At 35.6% G+C, this 20,896-nt stretch overlaps 1 protein-coding gene and 2 pseudogenes across 3 annotated transcripts; 1 reads left to right on the forward strand and 2 right to left on the reverse strand.

Annotated features, from left to right (window-relative positions):
* Positions 1-6,098: 6,098 nt before the first annotated feature.
* LOC125861926 (protein IQ-DOMAIN 11) lies at positions 6,099-11,610 on the forward strand. Of its 3 annotated transcripts, none has more exons than XM_049541853.1 (6): positions 6,099-6,534; positions 6,817-7,182; positions 7,273-7,491; positions 7,796-7,927; positions 8,018-8,349; positions 11,331-11,601. In XM_049541853.1, exons 1-6 carry the CDS (start codon positions 6,460-6,462, stop codon positions 11,599-11,601), a joined length of 1,395 nt encoding a protein of 464 aa, XP_049397810.1. In that variant the 5' UTR covers positions 6,099-6,459. The 3 variants fall into 3 exon arrangements, with proteins under 3 accessions (XP_049397810.1, XP_049397818.1, XP_049397804.1); XM_049541861.1 differs by having other exon boundaries at positions 6,100-6,534; positions 8,018-8,525; positions 11,507-11,610; XM_049541847.1 differs by lacking the exon at positions 11,331-11,601 and having other exon boundaries at positions 6,102-6,534; positions 8,018-8,707.
* LOC125862040 (germin-like protein subfamily 1 member 7) lies at positions 9,534-10,300 on the reverse strand (annotated as a pseudogene).
* Positions 11,611-14,724: 3,114 nt separating the features above from the next.
* LOC125862015 (putative germin-like protein 2-1) lies at positions 14,725-20,328 on the reverse strand (annotated as a pseudogene).
* Between the last annotated feature and the right edge of the window lie 568 nt (positions 20,329-20,896).

Below are 20,896 nucleotides of genomic sequence, written 5' to 3' on the forward strand. Positions count from 1 at the left end.
TACAAGTACTGTAGTTGATGGTGACATATTTAGAATTCAACAACTTTTGCTCAAATTTAATATATTATATTACAAATGTTATGATCCATTAGAAACAACATACATCATTTTTTTTTCTAGATCCTATTTGTGGAATTATATTGAGTATGATAATGAATATTTGATCATAGTCAAGGGTAGCGGTGTATATGACCGGGTTGGTTCGGGTTTTTCAAATATCAAACCAAACCATTTGTATCGGATTTTTAAATCTATAAACCAAATCAAACCAATAAAACTCGAATTTTTCAACCTCGGGTTTTTTTGGATTTTTTCGGGTTTTTATTCATACAAATATATAATTTACTTGTACTTCAAATATTTCTTTAGTCCTACCAAAATACAAATATCTAAGGTGTTTCTTAAGAAACTAACACAAAATATGATGTGAGTAAAGGCACTAAAATATCCAACAAAAAAATAATAATAATGAAATCGCGTAAAACAAATATTGCAAATTAACAAGTGTGAAAATGATCATAATTTAAAAGTACTAAATCATGCTAAAATAAGTTTAATAAGTATTAGTTACATGACTAAATGTTAAAGGAAACTAAAACTAAACCAATGTAATATCAAAGAACAAATATTCAATATTATTGTCATTCTTAGTGTTGAATTGATTTTCTTTTTGCATTAGTATTAATTTGATTTTGATTTAAGCTTTATTATAGTTACCAACATATGTGGACTATAATCTTTATTGAACCATTCATAATTCTAGGTTTCAAATTTGAAATAATATATTAAAAGATAAAAACTATGAAAAAGCATAAGAAATATTTAAAAATTATATCAAAATAAATATTTTTATGTATAAAATAAAATTTTAAAATTATATATGTAATGTCGGGTTGGTTTGGTCTCGGGTTGTTTTTTTTTAGTTAAAACCAAATCAACCCAAATATAGTCGGGTTTTTTTTCTCAATACCAAACCAAGTCAAACCAACCACTAGTCGATTTTTTTTTTCCGGTTTGACTCAGTTTGTGATTTGGTTCGGTTTTGTACACCCCTAGTCAAGCGTGTAGTGAAAACAATCTTTCTATCTTTACTAGATAGAGATAAGGTTGTATACACAACATCCTCTCCAGATACTACTATTAAAATTATACATCGAATATATTGTTGTTGTTGTAAATATTTGAACTATATAAGCAATTAGTTATTGTTATATATTAACTTGATATTCTTATAAGAATTGATAAATTTTAAATTTTAAATTGATAAATCATATATCTACGTGTCAAAATTATGCAAGAGGGACTTTAGACTAGTCATTATCTACAATCCGACCTTTCATCTTTCTTTGATTTTTGATATCCTAGGAATAGTCCTCATTCAATTAAAACAAATGTGCATTACAAATGGTGTATCATGTCACTAATTTATATGTTAAGCTAACACATCAAAACTACTTTTTATATTATGGATAGGTAGAACATTAGTGTCACTTTTCATAATCATACATTAATAACTAACGATTACTTCTCAATTCCAAACTTTTTAAGAACTTTTCAAAATCACTTTAAATAATTGAGTATACACTCTTTTTTCTATCGAAAACTTTTCACAATCATATTAATAATAATAATATTAATTAGTTGTACCAGAATCCATATATCTGAAAATATAAGAACATTGTCCCATAGCCCATACCACATATCTTTATGGTTCCACTACTAACCTAACCCCCAAAAGGTCTTTAAATCTCTCAACTACCCCATCCTATATTTATTTTTGGGTAAAGGGTCAAATATACCCTTGTACTATTGAAAATAATCTATATATACCCTTCGTTATATTTTTGGATCAAATATACCCTTACCGTTATACTTTGGCACATATATACCCCTAATTATAACGGAGGGACACATGTCAACTTAAGAATCAAATAACCCACCCCCAATTTCAAATACCCAATTCCTTTGCAATCCACCCATTTAACCCATTTTCTTTGATGACCCACCTTGAACCAAACCCATTTTCGTAAGTCATCTTCTCTATCTAAAAACTCGAATTTTTTACCAAAGTAAGCTATTATAAAAATCAATTTACTAAAATAATACGTTTTTTTTAAATTTTACAAAACTAGTATAAACGTAGTTCACAGTAACGTTTTAGGTTATATTTTATTCAAAAAAATTGAATAACAAAAACACAAAAATCTGACAGAGTAAACAAAAATAAAACGTTATTGTCAGTAACGTTTTATAATTCGTTACTCTGAGGCATGTTTTACAGCTAAAACGTGACTGACAATAACGTTTTCCTGGAATGACTGAAAATTAAAAAAACAATCTTGTACATGCCTCATTCAACTTTATTAAACTTTTCACTATTAAAATGAATATATATATTTTACACATATATATTCACATATATAAATTTCTCTTTTCTTCTCTTTTCATACATAGATAATACTTTTGCAAGGAAAATAAGTTGTGAGGAGGCTTTACAACAATATCAATTAATTCATTTGTCTCTTCTATTATGATGTAGCCATTATATTTTTTTTAATAGTTGGTTTGCTTACTTATTACATCAATTTTAATTCAATAATTTCTTTATTGATAGTCTAATATTTAATAATGATAAGAAACCGATTGGTCTAATATTTGGAAGGGATGCTATCTTAGGCTTGAATTAAGAAGATCTCTCATATGATTTATTTATAAATTTTGAAATTGAAATGATACAAGACAAGCTCCAATTTGTGTACAGTCATCCTCACTTTTTTTTCCTTTTGTATAAAAAAAGTATTGTCTATATGAAAAGAGAAAGAAAAGAGAAAATCATATATATTTCAAATGAAGATATGTACAAAATATATCTATCCATTTTAATAGTAGAAATTTGAATAATGAATGAGAGATATACAAGATTGGATTTCAATTTTCACCATTGAGAAACGTTACTGTGAGTCACGTTTTAGCTGTAAAACGTGTTTCAGAGTAACGAATTATAAAACGTTACTGACAATAACGTTTTATGTCTGATTACTCTGTCAGATTTTTGTCTTTTTGTTATTCATTTTTTTTGAATAAAATATAACCTAAAACGTTACTGTGAACTACGTTTATACTAATTTTGTAAAATTTTTAAAAAATATATTATTTTGGTAAATTGATTTTTATAATAGCTTACTTTGGTCAAAAATTAATTAGTTGTACCAGAATCCATATATCTGAAAATATAAGAACATTGTCCCATAGCCCATACCACGTATCTTTATGGTTCCACTACTAACCTAACCCCCAAAAGGTCTTTAAATCTCTCAACCCCCCCATCCTATATTTATTTTTGGGTAAAGGGTCAAATATATCCTTGTACTGTTGAAAATAATCTCTATATATTCTTCGTTATATTTTTGAATCAAATATACCCTTACCGTTATACTTTGACACATATATACCCCTAATTATAACGGAGGAATACATGTGAACTTAAGAATCAAATAACCCACCCCCAATTTCAAATACCCAATTCCTTTGCAATCTACCCATTTAACCCATTTTCTTTGATGACCGACGTTGAACCAAACCCATTTTCATAAGTCATCTTCTCTATCTAGAAACTCAAGGAGGAAGTGCTTGCGGTGCACTAAACATAACTACAAGAACTTCTCCTCATCATTTATGCACTAGCTGAAAACTCATCTCTATCTATTAATATTTCTTTTCTCCATCTAACTTTGAAGCAAAAACTAAGAAAATTAGTGTAGTGAAATTGGGAATGTAGAGCAAATAACTGCATTATTACTGTTAGTTGTCTTATCCACTTTGATGCAAAAATTTCCCTAAAAAATACAATTAGCAAAATTGAAAAATCAGCAAAGAGTTCGTCATAAAATTTCATGTGATCTTCATGCCATTATTCAATTAGATGGTATAAGCTTTTCACTTCTTCCTTGAGTTTTAAGGTGAGCTTTCGTTGTGGTTGAGTGCTGATTTTAATGGAAATGGATTTGTTTTTTTTTTAATCTAAGGAGAAACAAAATCTAAAAAATCAAATGTCAGAAATCAGATCCGAAACCAGAATGATTAAGGCCCGGAGATCTGGATTCAGAACTCGATAACCAAAAGCAAACTTGGCTGAGTGTGCATTGTGTTTTTGTGCTTCGTCCATAGGACCTTTGATCAATATCAAAACTCAGCACTCAGATTACCCCAAACAAGAACAAATACTAAACATGATTTTTTACTGAAAATATGAATAGTTGTTTAATCGAAGTAAACAAAAGAGAAGATTTTGGATTTGGTTCACTAGAGGAAATGGGTGGGTTTAAAAGGAATTGAGTATTTAAAATTGTAAGTGGGTTATTTGATTCTTAAGTTGACATGTGTTTCTACGTTAAAATTAGGGCTATATATGTGCTAAAGTATATTGATAAGGATATATTTGATCCAAAAGTATAACAAATGGTATATATAGACTATTTTCAATAATACAAGGATATATTTGACCTTTTTCTGATTATTTTTTGCTTCAAAATATAATATTACTACTATAATTCAAGATAAAGATTTCCATATGAAAAAGGACAAAATAATAGCATCAGTTTGACAGAATATCCAGACCTTCCATTATTAATAGTATGTATTAATGATCAAAAACATATACTTAAATCATTCCTTGATTTAGTAGTTGCACTTTTTAACCATCAGTTATTTTATACTTCTACTTGAACTATCATATCAACGTTCAAGTAAAAAAATGAAACATATGATAGTTGAAGTGTGAAACTCATGAGAAAGTGATAATTTAAATATATTTTTGATCATTATGTTCGTTAATATTATAATAAAAATGAAAGAACATATGATCATGTTTTGGTATGTGTTGTGTGTACCCCACTTGGGCTAAGTGGTAGTGTCAGTATCAAACATTCGAACATGTCAATTGTAGCTGAAGGAAACAAAATAGCAGCTGGAAGAGAAACACAATTCATAATTCATAATCCATCAGGTTTCCTTCCATCAATGTGAAAGGCCTCTCCCTCCACACTTCTATCACTTGCAAGGCCCATAAGTTTTTTTTTTTTTCATAATACATAGACATGATCCTAACTTGGTGTCAGCTGGTAACTATGACATTTAACTTTGGGTATGCATAAATAGACACTTAAACTTGTATAAAATTGAACAAATAGACACATCCGTCCTACTTGGCACCCTACATGACAATTTTGTGTCCTACGTGTATTATGACATGTAGAACATCTGTCTACTTGTTCAATTTTATACAAGTTTAAGTGCTTACTTGTGTACACTCAAAGTTGGAGGACATAGTTGTCTGCTGAAGCCAAGTTAAGGGTCATGTATTATTTTTTCTGAAGTTTACTGACTCGACTAATTCAATTTATGTTGCATAAAGTTAGGAGTAGAACCCAAATTTTATCCTTTATGAGTTCTAGATTTAGAATGACCCTCCAATTGGTATGAATTAATGCCTTTTAACTTGGTTTCAATTAGCATCGTTTTTCTCCAATTTTGGGTTTGCACAAGTAGGTAATTAAACTAGTATAAAATTAAACAAGTAGACACATAGATCCTATATGACATTCTATGTGACAATTCACATCCTACCTGGCTTCCTGCATGTAATATGCCACGTTTGATGTGTGTGTCTAATTGTTCAATTTTATACAAGTGCTTACTTGTGCACACTCAAAGCTGGAGGGCATAGATGTCATCTGAAGCCAAGTTAAACGACACATTTATGTATTATGTCTTCTCAAAATATATAGTACATGTTTAATGAAAATATTTTAATACAAATACATTATTCAAGGAAAAGTTATTATTGGGTTCAACTAAATTGCATGTGGCGCCTCTACATGAAGACACCAAAATGCATGCCATTTACTAACTAGGATTTCCTTCATTTTCAAAACTCAAACCTAAAACCTCGAAATTTTAAAATTAAGAGATCTAATCCATCACACTACATCCCCGGTAGTGAAAAACCCACATGTTGAAACAGGAGAAAGTCATCATAAAGAAGATAGAGAAAAGAAATGTGAATTATTATTTATTTTTGAATACATAAAAGAAAAGTATACACCTTATTCTAATGTCTTGTATTTCCACTGTTTCCATCATGAAAAAGGCTTCATTTATTTATTTTTCTTTGGTGGGACTTTTAAGGCTAGAGTCCTAGTTAAGTAGAGTTGCTTACTTCAGAAGATTTTGGTTATTTTTAGAAATGAATGAGAAAACCTATATCTTTTTGGTGTTAAATGCCTACTAATCTTAGTAAATTCTCATAAAAAAAATATGCTTCAATTCCCAAAGGCTCTGTTACCAATAGATCTTCTATTTTAACAAGAAACTTCCCTTTTTGTATTCTTATGTTTAAATTACTCCCAAAAAGATCTTGTTGCTTCATCCAAGTGTCATACATGAGGTAGTTCTAAATTCATGGCAAAGAAGAAGAGCTGGTTCAACTTGCTCAAGACATTTTTCGTTTCAGGATCAGAATCAAGATTAGACAAGGTAAATGACTTTACTTATGTCAATCAATTTCTAGTAGATCCCGTAACATAAGCAGAGACGAATTCAAAATTTAATCTAGGTTCATTTCAAGATTCCGAGTTCTTTGAAAATACGTGTTAAAAAATTTATGTTGTAGCGTTTTAATGTATATATATCTATGATCTGAGTGAAAAATTGTGGGATCAGTTGAATCAACCCTCTTGCCACGGAATGTAGGTGATTTTTATGTGTTGAAATTGTATATCCAATTTTATTGACATTGTGCAGCTATTGTATCTGTAGGGGAAAAGGAAAGGATGGGTATTTACAAGGCTAAAGATCAGAAGGTTGGTGGCGACCTCCGTGTTGTCACCACCAAGGGAAAGGAGACACCAGAAAGCAGAAGAGAAGCAGAACAAGCATGCTATAAAGGTAGATGTTGAAACAATTAATGAATCGAATGCAGATGCTGAAACTCCAATAGTTGAAGCTGAAATCGCTACCTTTAAAGAAGGCATTGAGTCTATCTGCCACAGGCCGAAAAATGAAACTCTTGTATTGTCAAAAATGACTATTCATGGCCAAGAAACAAAGTACTTTTACCTCTATGAGAGAAGGATTGAAAATCTTGCTGCCATCAAAATTCAGACAGCATTTCGCGGCTATCTTGTATGTTTTTTTTTTCTTTCGCAATCTTCTGTTAAGGTCAATTCTCTGCAATCACAAGGAAATGTTTTTCACCCTTGAGTTTAATTTCAGGCAAGGAAAGCTTTGAGAGCACTAAAGGGACTAGTGAGGCTTCAAGCTATTGTTCGTGGTAGGGCTGTTCGACGTCAGGCTATTGCTACACTTAGGTCCTTGCAGTCAATTGTAAACATTCAATCGGAAGTATGTGCAAAGAGATGTGATAATCAGGTGAAAACTACAGTACATTGTCAAGAAAATACGTTGCTGGATCTCGGAGAGAAAGATATCAAGGTAAGAAGTTGTGCTATGCTCCGGTCAAATCTAACATGATATATGTATCATGTTCTGTTGTTTCTTTCCATATAGACAGAGCATCAAATTGCTAGGGATATAGTGAACCAAAATTTTAGGGACTTTTTGTGTAGTCCACCTCTGTTCAATGCATAAGAAACTCTAGAGTGGAGAAAGGCATAGTTCAGCTCATGCTTAGCATAGAAAATTCTTATGATGATGAGAGTAGTTTTCACAAAATAATCATCTCCCACTTTAAGGTATAATAACTATTCCAGCTTAGTCGATTCGTATAATTCTGCAGATTGATCTGAACAGCCAGAAAAGGTGGGACAATCGGTATTTATCTAAGGAAGAAGCAAACAAGATGTTCTCAAGCAAAAGGGAGGCTGCGATCAAGAGAGAACGTATAAGAGAATACTGGTTAAGCCATCGAGTAAGTATCTTATCGATTTCTCAATTCCTTGATCATATTCATCACACAGACTATGAATTATAATTTCACAAGGGGTATTCTTACTTGCAGAGGTCAACAGAATCAGACGTAAATGGAAGAAGGCGATACTGGTTAGAACAATGGGTAGATGCTCAGCTGGCTAAAAGAGATGACCTTAAGAACGTGGACACGCTTTTCTCCGCAAGAAACAGAGAAGAATTCGAGAGAAAAGAAATGAAACCAAAGACTTCTCTAAGACAATACCATACAGATCAAGAATTGGTTTCACCAGTATATGTTCCAAGAAGATCATTTCACCACAGAAGACAGAAATCAAGTGGGGATCATGACAATACTTTCATGGGCTCTCCTTCGATTCCAACTTACATGGCAGCCACGGAATCTGCAAAAGCAAAAGCAAGGTCAATGAGTTCACCAAGGCTAAGACCAATCAATACTGATGTCTACTCTGAGATAAATTCTCCCTACAAGTACAAACTATCTCCCATATCTTCTATCAACAGCGATGCCACGGTCACAAGTAGGATTGGAAGTGTTCCTGGCTTCTCACAAAGATCACCATGCTTAAAAGCAACACCTGGTCCCATAAAATCAACCAGGACCATTAAGGACCTTAGCCTTGGATCAGATGGGGCATTTGCAAATTGGGATCGCATCGGTGCCTGCAGGTGATCGATTGACTAAAATGAAAAATATAGATTGTAATGTAATAGTTGGAATGGTTTCATAATATTATATCTACTCTAATGGTTTGTGTGAGTTTCCATCAGTTTCGTCTGAATAAATCTCTTACTCAAGATATGCTACAAATTAAAGTTATGCCTTATGCAACTAGGGATGACAATGGGGTTGGTGTGGATGCGGGGTGGGTTCAAGTTATTTTTATTTGCAAAATCATGAGGTTGTGGGTTAAGGAAGTCGTAGTCTGACTAGTAGATTGATGAAAGATTTAAAGCAGAATAGTAAGAGATGCTTGAGTTAAGTATTGGTGTGAATGAGAAATGCGGAAAATTGGAAGCTAAATTCTTTTTTGACAGGAACTTTCTCCCACACTGGTGGTGGAAAGAAAGATTAGTGTGCTTATTTATAGAAGCACTTCTTCTAGCTAATAAAGAGTTGAGAAGAAAGTCCCTTTGTGACTATAAGGTGTACAATACATAAACATGACCCAATTTGGCTTCAAACTAGTTATGAACCTGCATTTTTAATCAACAGTTGACATGCTATAATAAGTCATTTTTGCATGTAAACTCAAAATCTAGACTTGATGGTAGATAGTATGAATTTCTTAATGTACCCTAACTCAAACATGTAAAGAAGGGTCAATAACCCGTTCATTTATTAACTCAGTCCATTTTAATTCAGTTCAACCAACTGAATTAAAACATATAAGAGAGGGGTGGGGTGCCATTTTGGCTCCATTAGGCATGTCAATTTCACTCTCAGAGGTGCATGGCCAACACAATGCTTATTCATTAGAATATATTGCAAAGAAAGATTATAGTTACATACATTGCCACTTTGTTTAGGAGTTACAGAGTGGCAGTAGTATTCCAACACATTCATAAGATGCTGGTGAGCAGTGCACTGCAAACAACTTTCAGAAAACACACAGAATCGTATTCTTAATGACATATAAATATAATATAGCCTAAGAGAATTTCTTTCGAAGTTCTGCAATCTGTGTCTCATCAAGCTGGAAGCCTTTGGCAAGAATGTCGTCCGGAACAGGTGGTTCTGAAGCAAAGATTGATCTAGGGATCATGACAAGTCCAGGATTTTGACTGTTCACAAAAGTGAGATAAGTAGCTTTTTTGTTTCCCACATTATACTGGAAGTGAATTAGACCTTGTGGGAGCACAAACACATCACCAGGATTCAAGATTTTGGAAAAGAGGCGACTTTTAAAGAAGTTTGTAGGATCAGGAACGAGAAACCCTGCATATAGAGTACCCCTGTGGCTCCAAGTCAAAACGAGAGATAGACATACCAAGAGTGTTAAGTCCAGGCATTTTGCTTACATCCACAAAAGTTGCAGCAACACCAACCACCGGCACTGCATTTCCACTAACATTCAGACCTGAAGCAAAGAAATCATCTGCTGTTGCAAGCTTTGGGTCTTTGCAAATCTTTCCATTCACGAAAACTGCACAGGTGAAATAAAATGAAGCTAAGCATATTATTCAGATAATAACAAAAGACAGTATTACAGAAAAACGATTAACCTGAAGCCTGAGAGTCGTTAACCGCAACACATATGTCCTGTAGAGGGTTGTTATCATAAGCATAAACAGGGGAATTGCAAAAGAAAGCAGTAATGACTAAACTTGTTATGAACCACCGCATGTTCATTGAATCATCTGCAAAGTTTTGTTTGCTTTAAGTTTGTTATGATTGTTCTCCGAACAACCAGATATGTGTGACTATTTATACTTGAGAGAAAAACAAGTGGTATTGAAAATTTAGCATCAGTCTATTTGGTAGGGCTAAGTATAGAGTTCCAAATGGAACAAAGTATATGGTGCCCTGAAATTATGTAGAGATTCACACGTTTTTCCATTAGAAAGAGGGGGAATTTTAGATTAGAAAATAATAGGTTGGGTTTTGAGGGACCAATAGATAGCTGAAGCTTAAAAGGGAAACCTACATAAATTACACTCGCTTAGGAGCTAATTACTTAGATACAATACTCTAGAGTGGAGAAAGGCATAGTTCAACTCATGCCTAGTATTGCAAAAAATAAATCCACAACTGAGATGTGATCTTGCAATGGAACTAGATTGAAAATTCTTATGACGATGAGAGTAATTCTCATTAGGTATAATAACTATTCCTGCTTAGTCAATTCGTTTAATTCTGCAGATTGATCTAAACAGACAGAAAAGGTGGGACAATCGATATTTGTCTAAGGAAGAAGCAAACAAGATGTTCTCAAGCAAAAGGGAGGCTGCGATCAAGACGAGTAAGTATCTTATCGATTTCTCAATTCCTTGATCATATTCATCACACAGACTCTGAATTATAATTTCACAAGGGGTACTCTTACTTGCAGAGGTCAACAGAATCAGATGTAGATGGAAGAAGGGGATACTGGTTAGAACAATGGGTAGATGCTCAGCTGGCTAAAAGAGATGACCTTAAAAACATAGACACACTTCCCAGCAAGGAACGGAGAAGAATTAGAGAGAAAAGAAATGAAACCAAAGCCTTCTTTTAGACAATACCATACAGATCAAGAATTGGTTTCTCCAGTATATATTCCAAGAAGATCATTTCACCATAGAAGACAGAAATTAAGTGGGGAGCATGACAATACTTTTACGGGATCTCCTTCGATTCCAACTTACATGGCAGCCACGGAATCTGCAAAAGCAAAAGCAAGATCAATGAGTTCACCAAGGCTAAGACCAATCAATACTGATGTCTACTCCGAGATTAATTCTCCCTACAAGTACAAACTATCTCCCATATCTTCTATCAACAGCGATGCCACGGTCACAAGTAGGATTGGAAGTGTTCCTGGCTTCTCAAAAAGATCACCATGCTTAAAAGGCACACCTGGTCCAATAAAATCAACCAGGAGCATTAAGGACCTTAGCTTTGGATCAGATGGGGCATTTGCAAATTGGGATTGCATCGGTGCCTGCAGGTGATCGATTGACTATAATGAAAAATATAGATTGTAATATAATAGTTGGAATGGTTTCATGATATTATATCTACTCTAATGGTTTGCGTGAGTTTCCATCAGTTTCGTCTGAACATTTTCTCCTTGACAACGGAAAGGATCATTTCAGTACAAAGCTAATAGCAAGTATCTGTCACAGTTTTAGGACACGAAGCATTAGGTTTAACTTCTTCTACTTCCAACGCGCAATAGAAGAATGAACAAACTATATATAAATATTTAAAGCGGAATAATAAGACATGTTGTAGTTAAGTTAAGTATTGGTGTGAATGAGAAATGCATGGAAGATTGGAAAATTTGAAGCTAAGTTCCTTTTGATAGGAACTTTCTCCCAAATTGGTGGTGGAAAGAAAGATTAGTCTTTTTTTAAAAAAATATATATATATATATTTTTTTTTTCTTTTTTAAACATAAAAAATATCAATAGGGATAAGTGCAAGCAAGGGGGGCTAGGCCTTATCTTACTAATCCTAATGAAGTACCTAACGTCTACTACCTAACAAGAATGAAGAAAATAAGGGCTAGAACTAAGTATTTTCTGATCACCACAGAGTTTGTAATACACTCCATGATGATATAATAAATGACGATGCTTAAATAATGTAAAAATATGTCAATCAAGAAGAAAGTTTAGTTATCAGCCTCAAACTTTCTATTACAAACGCATGAATTAAAAAAGATTGACTGCCCATCAAAAGTAACTTGAAGTATTTTTCTCTTGTCTTCCTCTTCAAACCTATCCAACAACACTTGATAATTCATACTTTCTTTATGGATTTATTGGATTTTGTTAAACCTATTGATACTGTCAAATGGTTCTGTTTTGCCTGTCGCATCAGTAGGTGCCTTGAAACAAACTCCTCGGTCATTTTACCGTCCCAACTATGTTGCCTTCCATGTGTCTTCTTTTTGTTTTTTGTTGCTTCCACTTCTTTGTTGCCTAGGTGATATGTCTCCTTCCCTAGCCACTCTATCAAAGCATATGTCCAGCATATCTTCCTCATCTTCATCAAGAGAATCCTCGCCCAAATCAAGCATATTGCCTTCCTCATCTTCATCAAGAGAATCCTCGCCCAAATCAATTGTATTTGACACTAAGGCTCTTGACTCATTCTTCTTTGCAATCACACATTTAGGCACAAATACGGGAGCTTCTGGACTTAATTTGCTATTCAAAGTAGGTGGTGAGACCTGCTTTTCTTGGATCAAATCGTTGTCATTCTCTGTTAACTTTACTTGCTTTCCAGTAGTCTTCGATAAAGCATCAAAGCTATTCGAACATAATAGGTCTCTTGAGGCAATACTAATATCTTGCCTTTTCTCACTGTCATGAAAATTTTCAGTTGCACCCTTTTCACTACATGCAGAATTGTTTTGACTAGTCGGGGAAAGGCTCTGATTACTAGTTGATTTTTTGTGTGGAACCAATATCTAATTTTTAGTTGCATTCTTGGTTTCAACTTGCAAAACATGCTGCCCAGAATTTTCAGCATCTTCAACATCAGATGTATCCATTAGTTTGTGTCCTGAATCCATTATTTTTTTGCCTGAACCAACTCGCGGCGCATCAACCCCAACTCTTGGCGTTCCCCCTTTGTTTTTGGTAGTTGTTTGAACACCAATATTACTTGTAACAACATCCATTGAGTGTGCACGATTTTGCTCAGAAGTGACAGCAACCAATTGTCGATCTAAAGAAGTAGCTTTACTTTGATCGACATCTACAACCTTTCTTTTTTCATGTAGTATTTCTTTCGCATCACCTTGATACTTTTCACTATCGATAGTACCTTTTGTAGCAACTTCAATGGTATCATCAATCTATTTGTTATTTTGATTTCTTTTCAAGATCAAACACCAACTATCTTCATCATGACCTTGGTGCTTACAATAATTGCAATACAAAGGTAGATTATCATATACAATCTCCTAAAAAACCTCGATCAACTTACCAGATTTTCCATCCACAAACTGCAATCTTATATGATTTGGAAGCTTTTCCATTAGATCAAGTATAACCTTGACCCTAGCTGTGCTAGGTCTTGACTTGATTTGAGTAGCTTTATCTAAAGCTATTGGTTTTCCAACTGCCGATGCTATAGACAACAGAGACTTCTTTACAAATAAATCTGGAGATAAGTTCAGTAAAGAAATCCAAACCACAGCTAACGTCGTTTCCTCAGTAGGATTATATCCAATGGACCATGGAAAAACCCTACATTGGTGCTTCTCTCCATTGTAGAGAAGATAATTAACTAAGCGAGATAAAGCTAGTACATAATCTTCATATTGATCAAATCTCAACAAAATTTGTCTTGGAGCAAGTAAGCCAATTAAACAATTGCCCTTGGTACCAAGATGCTTCGGTAAAATTGACCTTAATACCTTCAAATCTGGCGCACCATGGGATAATTTAAATACCACTGCTTGATGCAATCTCTCCTCAATCATAAAGTCTTGCCTTTCCTCCATTGAAAACATGATAGTAGGTCCTCCATGAATTATTTTGATTGATTTTGCAATTGTTTTTGAGTTAATTAGGGCAGATTGTTTAGAATTTATAGTATTGGAATTGAAAAAGGTGGCGTATGTGATGGTTTGAGGTGGTGGGGCAGGCTGGACAGCCTCGAAAGGAGGCCATCTAGTGGCCGTAGAGAGCTGCGCAGCTGCTGGCTAGGAAGGAAACCTAGGTCAGCCGTTTTTTTCCCTACCTCTTTGATAAATCTGAAAGAAAGATTAGTGTGGTTATATATAGAAGCACTTTTTTAGCTAATAAAGAGTTGAGAGACTGTCAGGTGCACGACCTCCCTGTACCCCTACTTAAACATGTAGAGTATGTTTGGTATGGATTTTCTAAGAAAATATTTTCCTTCATACCGAATCGTTCGAAGTACTCAGATTACACACAATGCTTATTTATTAGTATATATTGCAAAGAAAGACTATAGTTACATACATTGCCACTTTATTTAGGATTTACAGAGTGACAGTATTATTCCAACGCACTCATAAGATGCTGGTGAGCAGCGCGCTGCAAACAACTTTCAGGAAATACACGAATCATATTTTTACTGACATATAATATAGCCTAAGAGAATTTCTTTCGAAGTTCTGCAATCTCTGACTTATTAAGTTGGAATCCTTTGGCAAGAATGTCGTCCATAATATGTGGTTCTGAAGCAAAGATTGAACTTGGAATCATGATGGCTTCAGGATTTTGACTATTGAAACTAGCTAGATAAGTAGCTTTTTTGTGTTCCACATTATACACGAAGCGAATTAGACCTGTGGGATCAAAAACACATCGCCAGGATTCAAGATTTTGGAGATGAGACGACTCTTAAAGAAGTTTGCAGGATCAGGTACAAGAAATCCAGCATAAACAGTACCCTCCAGGACAGTTATCAACGCAGTAGCTAGTAAAGAAACAAGATAAGCTCCAGAAGAACCTTTCATTCTTATTGCTGAAATGGAAATAAATATACACGATGGTCTAACTATTTCCTAAGCTAACTCCACAAAATGGGGAGATAATCCTAAGCCTAAACACTGTTAGAGACCTAGTCAAAATAGAAGAGCAGCAGTAAACTACTAGTAAAACTCAACAGTAACTAATGACTAATAAAATAGTAATTAACTAATTCTATCTAACAGCTGTACAAAGCAACTTATGCGCTGATACGCCCCCCTCAAGGTAGGCAGTGTGCAACAACACCTAGCTTGAACATGTGTCTGTCGAAGGCTGATTTGGAAAGGGCCTTTGTTAGAGTATCTGCAAGTTGGTCTGAGGATTGTATATGGACAACTTGAACTTGCTTGAGCTGAACCTGATTGCGCACAAAATGGAAATCCACCGCAATGTGTTTCATGCGACTGTGAAAAACAGGATTTGCACATAAATACATCGCACCAACATTGTCACAGTAGATAGTTGGAACTTTTTGAAATTTAAGTCGCAGTTCTGCGAGAAGATATGTGACCCAGTTTGTTTCCGCAAGAGCAATTGCAACTGCCCGATATTCAGCTTCAGTGGAAGAACGAGCAATCGTTCTTTGCTTTTTGGAGGACTAACTCACAGGATTTTGGCCAAAAAACAGAAGGTATCCAGTAGTAGAAGCTCGATCATTGACGTCTCCAGCCCAATCTGCATCGGAGTACATATGTAAAGAGAAATCATTATGGCGCATCAACCGTAAGCCAAGATGAGCAGTCCCTTGAAGATACCTTAGTACCCGTTTGACAGCTTTCCAGTGGATATCGGAGGGAGTTTGCATAAATTGTGACAGTTTGTTTACTGCAAAACAAATGTCTGGACGAGTGAAAGACAAATATTGGAGCTTCCCTATCACCCTCCTGTATCTGGTTGCATCAGCTAATAATCCGCCATCATTGACCTTGAGTACTTCAGTAGTACTCATTGGAGTTTTAGCAGGTTTGCAATCAGCCATGTTCTCCTCACGCAATATATCACGTGTATAGGTACTTTGAGTCATAATAATACCATCCACACTTCTAATGACTTCAATACCTAAAAAGTAGGTGAGAGCTTCAAGATCTTTAACAGAAAATCTAGCTGCAAGGGAAGAAATAACTTGATTAACAACTGAAGTATTGCTGCCAGTAACAATAATGTCATCCACATATACCAGTAGATACACTGTGGCATGAGAATGATGACGGACAAAGAGGGAGCTGTCCGACTCAGATTTTATGAAGCCTAACAGGAGCAAATGATTCTTGAGTTCATTGTACCATGCTCGAGGAGCTTGTTTGAGTCCATAAATAGCTTTATGAAGACGACAAATATGAGTTGGACAAGTCTTGTCTTCAAATCCCCAAGGTTGTTCTATATAAACCTCTTCATCCAAACGTCCTTGAAGAAATGCATTATTAACGTCAAGTTGACGCAGAGGCCAATCAAATTTGATTGCAATGGAGAGGACCACACGAATAGTAATTGGTTTAACTACTGGGCTAAACGTGTCATGAAAATCAACACCGGGACGTTGGGTAAATCCCTTTGCGACTAATCTGGCTTTATAACGATCAATAGAACCATCAACCTTTCGCTTTATTCTGTACAACCATTTACAAGCAATGACATTTTTAGACGAATCAGGAGGTACTAATTCCCACGTGTGGTTTTTACGCAGTGCATTAAATTCAGCTTGCATAGCATGCTGCCACTCTATGTGTTTGCTTGCTTGGTTGAAGGGCGCTGGGAGTGAATATAGGTGGGAGGTGAGCCATGTAATCAAAAATTGGTTTTGGTTTATGGATATTGTGTTGTGAGCGGGTAACGACTCGATTTGGAGGCAAAGGGGAAGGGTGTGGTTCGGGAAAGGTTGGGGCAGAGGTGTTCGTTGTTGCCTCTGAAGTGGAGCGACGAGAGTACACGAACCGAATAGGAGGTTTTGGCGATGGTGGATGGGATGTTGATGGTAGTTGAGTTGATGGAATGGAGGACGACAGAGGATAAGATTGGGCAACAGGAAGAGAAGAAAGTGGAGGAGAAAAAGTAGGAAAAGTACCTGGTATCGTAGACTTTGTTGGAGCACAGCCGGATGAGACAGTATCATGCGTGTGCCTGATGGTATCTGCATTGGTCAGAATAATAGGAGGCGGTAAATCTGTACAAGGCACAGGAGAAATCATAGGAGAGATGTCCTGGTTAGTTGTAACCAAATCTTCCCAGGCAAGTTGTCTGAAACATGAGGAAAGCTTTGAAAACATATTCTGGAAAGGAAAAATACTTTCAAAAAAATTTGACATCCGAGACAAGTATATTTTTGAAGATTTTGGATCAAAACATTGATAACAATGATAATTTGATGAAAAACCCAAATAAACACAAGGCGTTGATCGTGGCTCTAATTTATTCTTCGAGTATGGTTTGAGCCATGGATAACACAAGCACCCAAAATTTTTTAAGTGAGCATAATCTGGATTTGTACCAAATAACATTTGAAAAGGTGATTGATTTTGCAAAAGGGAGGTAGGTAAGCGATTGATCAGGTAAACTGCATATTGACAAGCAAAGGACCAAAGGGTCGGGGGAAGTGAGGCTTCATGGAGTAATGTTCTTGCCGTTTCAATAATATGTCTATGTCGTCGTTCGGCAAGAGCAACTCGTTGAGGGGTGTATGGAGGAGCTAAAGGATGTTCAATACCTTGAGAGTTTATATTCTCCACCACCATTAGTATATAAAGAAAGAATTTTTGTATTGAAATGACGTTCCATTAAAACTTGAAAGTTTTTGAAAAGTTCTTTTACCTCACTTTTATGTTTCAAGGTATAAAGCCAAATGTATTTGGTAAATTGGCCAACAAAAATGCAGTAGTACTGTTTTTTATCAATTGATAACACTGGAGAAGGGCCCCACAAATCACTAAAAATGGTTTGAAACGGTTTTGTACTTGACAATGTAAGTTGTTGAAAGGGATGCCGATGAGCTTTATTTGATGAACAAGAATTACAAACTGAAACTTTTTCTCGTGTACAAGGCAGCGAGAATTTATTTAAAACAAAATTCAAAACTCTGGCATGTGGATGACCCAATCTACGATGCGAAGTGATGATGGAGGATGAATTGGAGGAGGCAGCATGTGCTTGTGGGGAAGGCGCCGAAGGTGAAGTTGGCCACTCATAAAGACCGTCGCTACTCCGACCGTGGACCAAAGGAGTCCCTGTGTTCAGGTCCTTTACACAAAAATGAAAAGGAAAAAAATTCAACAGAGGTTAGATTATCTTGACAAAATTTAGAAACTGAAAGTAAGTTACGCTTAATGGTAGGTGCACATAGAGTATTAGAAAGCTTGAAAGCATTATTCGATGCATGTAATTGAGTAGAACCAGTGTGAGTTATGGGGATTTTGTTACCATCACCCATGGAGACATGCTCCATGCCATTGTATGCCTGCAAGTTGTGAGGTTCAGCAGTGATATGATGAGATGCTCTAGAGTCGACAATCCAAGAATCTTCTGGTGCCTGCAATCCTGAAACATAGTTGACCTTTGCCTCAAAATGATTGTGAGATTTTGATCTACACACACTTGCAACATGACCTGATTTGTTGCACAATTGGCAGCGAACACCATCATAAGAGTTGGTGGTGGTGGAAGATCGACACTGATTGGTTGTAGTAGAGCGATTGCTGGACCGCCATTGTTGGTTGCTGCCATTGTTGGGCCGACGAGTGTTCCGAGAGTTAGAATGTCCAGACCTGTAGGATGTAGCAGCGGCAGCAGTAATCTGGTTGGGAGCGTGCTTGGACTCTTCATGGCGAAGGAAAAGCTCATGATCCACTAGCTTTTCATCAAGTTCTTCATAAGAAATAGTGGAGTCACGAGCACGAATCGCAGCAGAGATCTCACGGAACTCTGGACCCAAACCACTCAGGATCTTAACAATAAGTTCTGAGTTGGTAATTGGGGCACCAGCTGTAGAGAGTTCGTCAGAAATAGAGCGAATATGTTGCAAATATTCGGTGACTGGTTGGGAGTCTTTCGTCAGGCGCGTAAGGCGATCACGCAAACTAAAAATGCGAGTTTGGGACTTATTTGCATAGGCTGTGTGCAATGCATCCCAGGCAGTTTTTGCTGTATTAGCAGTTGCAACAGTGGTGGCAATTGTTGGATCAACAGATGCCATAAGGGCATTCTGAATAAGTTGGTCTTGGCGAAACCAAAGAGAAAACACAGGATTGGCACTAGGGACTGTGCCAGTAGTGATCGTGCGAGAAGGGGAGGGAGCAGAACCATCAAGATGGCCATATAGATCATGACCATGCATAAGCATCGAGAATTGCGCCTTCCATGTTGAGAAGTTTTAGCTGCCAAGTAATTTGATAGGCAATTGGGAAGCCGGATTAAATTGAACAATTGTCACTCCGATGTTCGTATCTGCGGTGACAACTTGAGAAGTGTCGCCCATTTGTGGAGGGTGGGAGAGAAAAAAAATATAGGATCTTACTCATTAGAGTTTATTGTGGCTCTTGATACCATAAAGAAACAAGATAAGCTGCAGAAGAACCTTTCATTCTTATTGCTGAAATGGAAATAAATATACACGATGGTCTAACTATTTCCTAAGCTAACTCCACAAAATGGGGAGTTAATCCTAAGCCTAAACACTGTTAGAGACCTAGTCAAAATAGAAGAGCAGCAGTAAACTAATAGTAAAACTCAACAGTAACTAATGACTAATAAAACAGTAATTAACTAATTCTATCTAACAGCTGTACAAAGCAACTTATGCGCTGATAGCTAGAAGGTGCATTTGAAATGGAACAAGACCCTGTGGTTCCAAGTCAGCACGAACAATAGAAATACCAAGAGTGTTAAGTCCAGGCATGGTGGTTACATCCACACGAGTTGCAGCAAAACCAAACAAAGTTGCTGGATTTCCACTAACATTAAGACCTGAAAAAAAGAAATCATCTGCTGTTGCAAGCTTTGGGTCTTTGCAAATCTTTCCGTTCACAAAAACTGCACAGGTGAAATAAAATGAAGCTAAGCATATTATTCAGATGATAACAAATAACAGAATCATAGAAAGACGATTTACCTGAAGCGTGAGAGTCGTTAACAGCAACACATATGTCGTAGAGGGTTGTTATCATAAGCATAAACAGGGGAATTAGAAATGAAAGCAGTAATGGCTAAAGTTGTTATGAACCACCACATGCTCATGTAATGATTTGGATTTGTTATGATTTTTTCCAAACAATCAGAAAGATGTGACAACTTAAACTAGAGAAAAACAAAAGGTATTGAAAATTTAGCATGGAGTCTATTTGGTAGGGCCAAGTATAGAGTTCCTAATGAACCAATTAGCATGGAGTCTATTTGCTTGCTCTTGTTAGACAATGCTATATACATTGTATGGTAATAACAAAAAAAATTAGAATAAGATTTAATTACAGGTTGTATAATTATAGCAATATATACTCTTTCTTAAAATAGGACTCTAACCCTACAATTTATAGCTATAAATATTTTCTACTATATCATATCCTAAATTAACAGATATACCATTTAGGAAATCTCATGTCTCTCTAGCATGGTATCAAGAGCTACCATCTACACAGGTACGCCCTGCACTTTTTATCTTTCTTTTTTGTATTCTATCTGGTCAATGAATTCACAATCATCCTGCACGATTTGATCTCCACAATATTGGATGGTTCCAATTTTGCTCTATGGTAACTCCACTTCGTAATCTTTGTTCAAGGTAAGGGCCTTTCTCGGTTGCCAACAG

Source organism: Solanum stenotomum, chromosome 1, assembly GCF_019186545.1.
Source record: "Solanum stenotomum isolate F172 chromosome 1, ASM1918654v1, whole genome shotgun sequence".
Taxonomy (NCBI): Eukaryota; Viridiplantae; Streptophyta; class Magnoliopsida; order Solanales; family Solanaceae; genus Solanum; species Solanum stenotomum.

Excerpts from the sequence above, each read along its gene's own strand:
- LOC125861926 (XM_049541853.1), top strand. The coding sequence starts at position 6,460 with ATGGCAAAGAAGAAGAGCTGGTTCAACTTGCTCAAGACATTTTTCGTT. Across the intron at positions 7,183-7,272 it reads CAGCATTTCGCGGCTATCTT|GCAAGGAAAGCTTTGAGAGC; the intron begins GTATGTTTTTTT and ends GTTTAATTTCAG. Across the intron at positions 7,492-7,795 it reads TCGGAGAGAAAGATATCAAG|ATTGATCTGAACAGCCAGAA; the intron begins GTAAGAAGTTGT and ends ATAATTCTGCAG.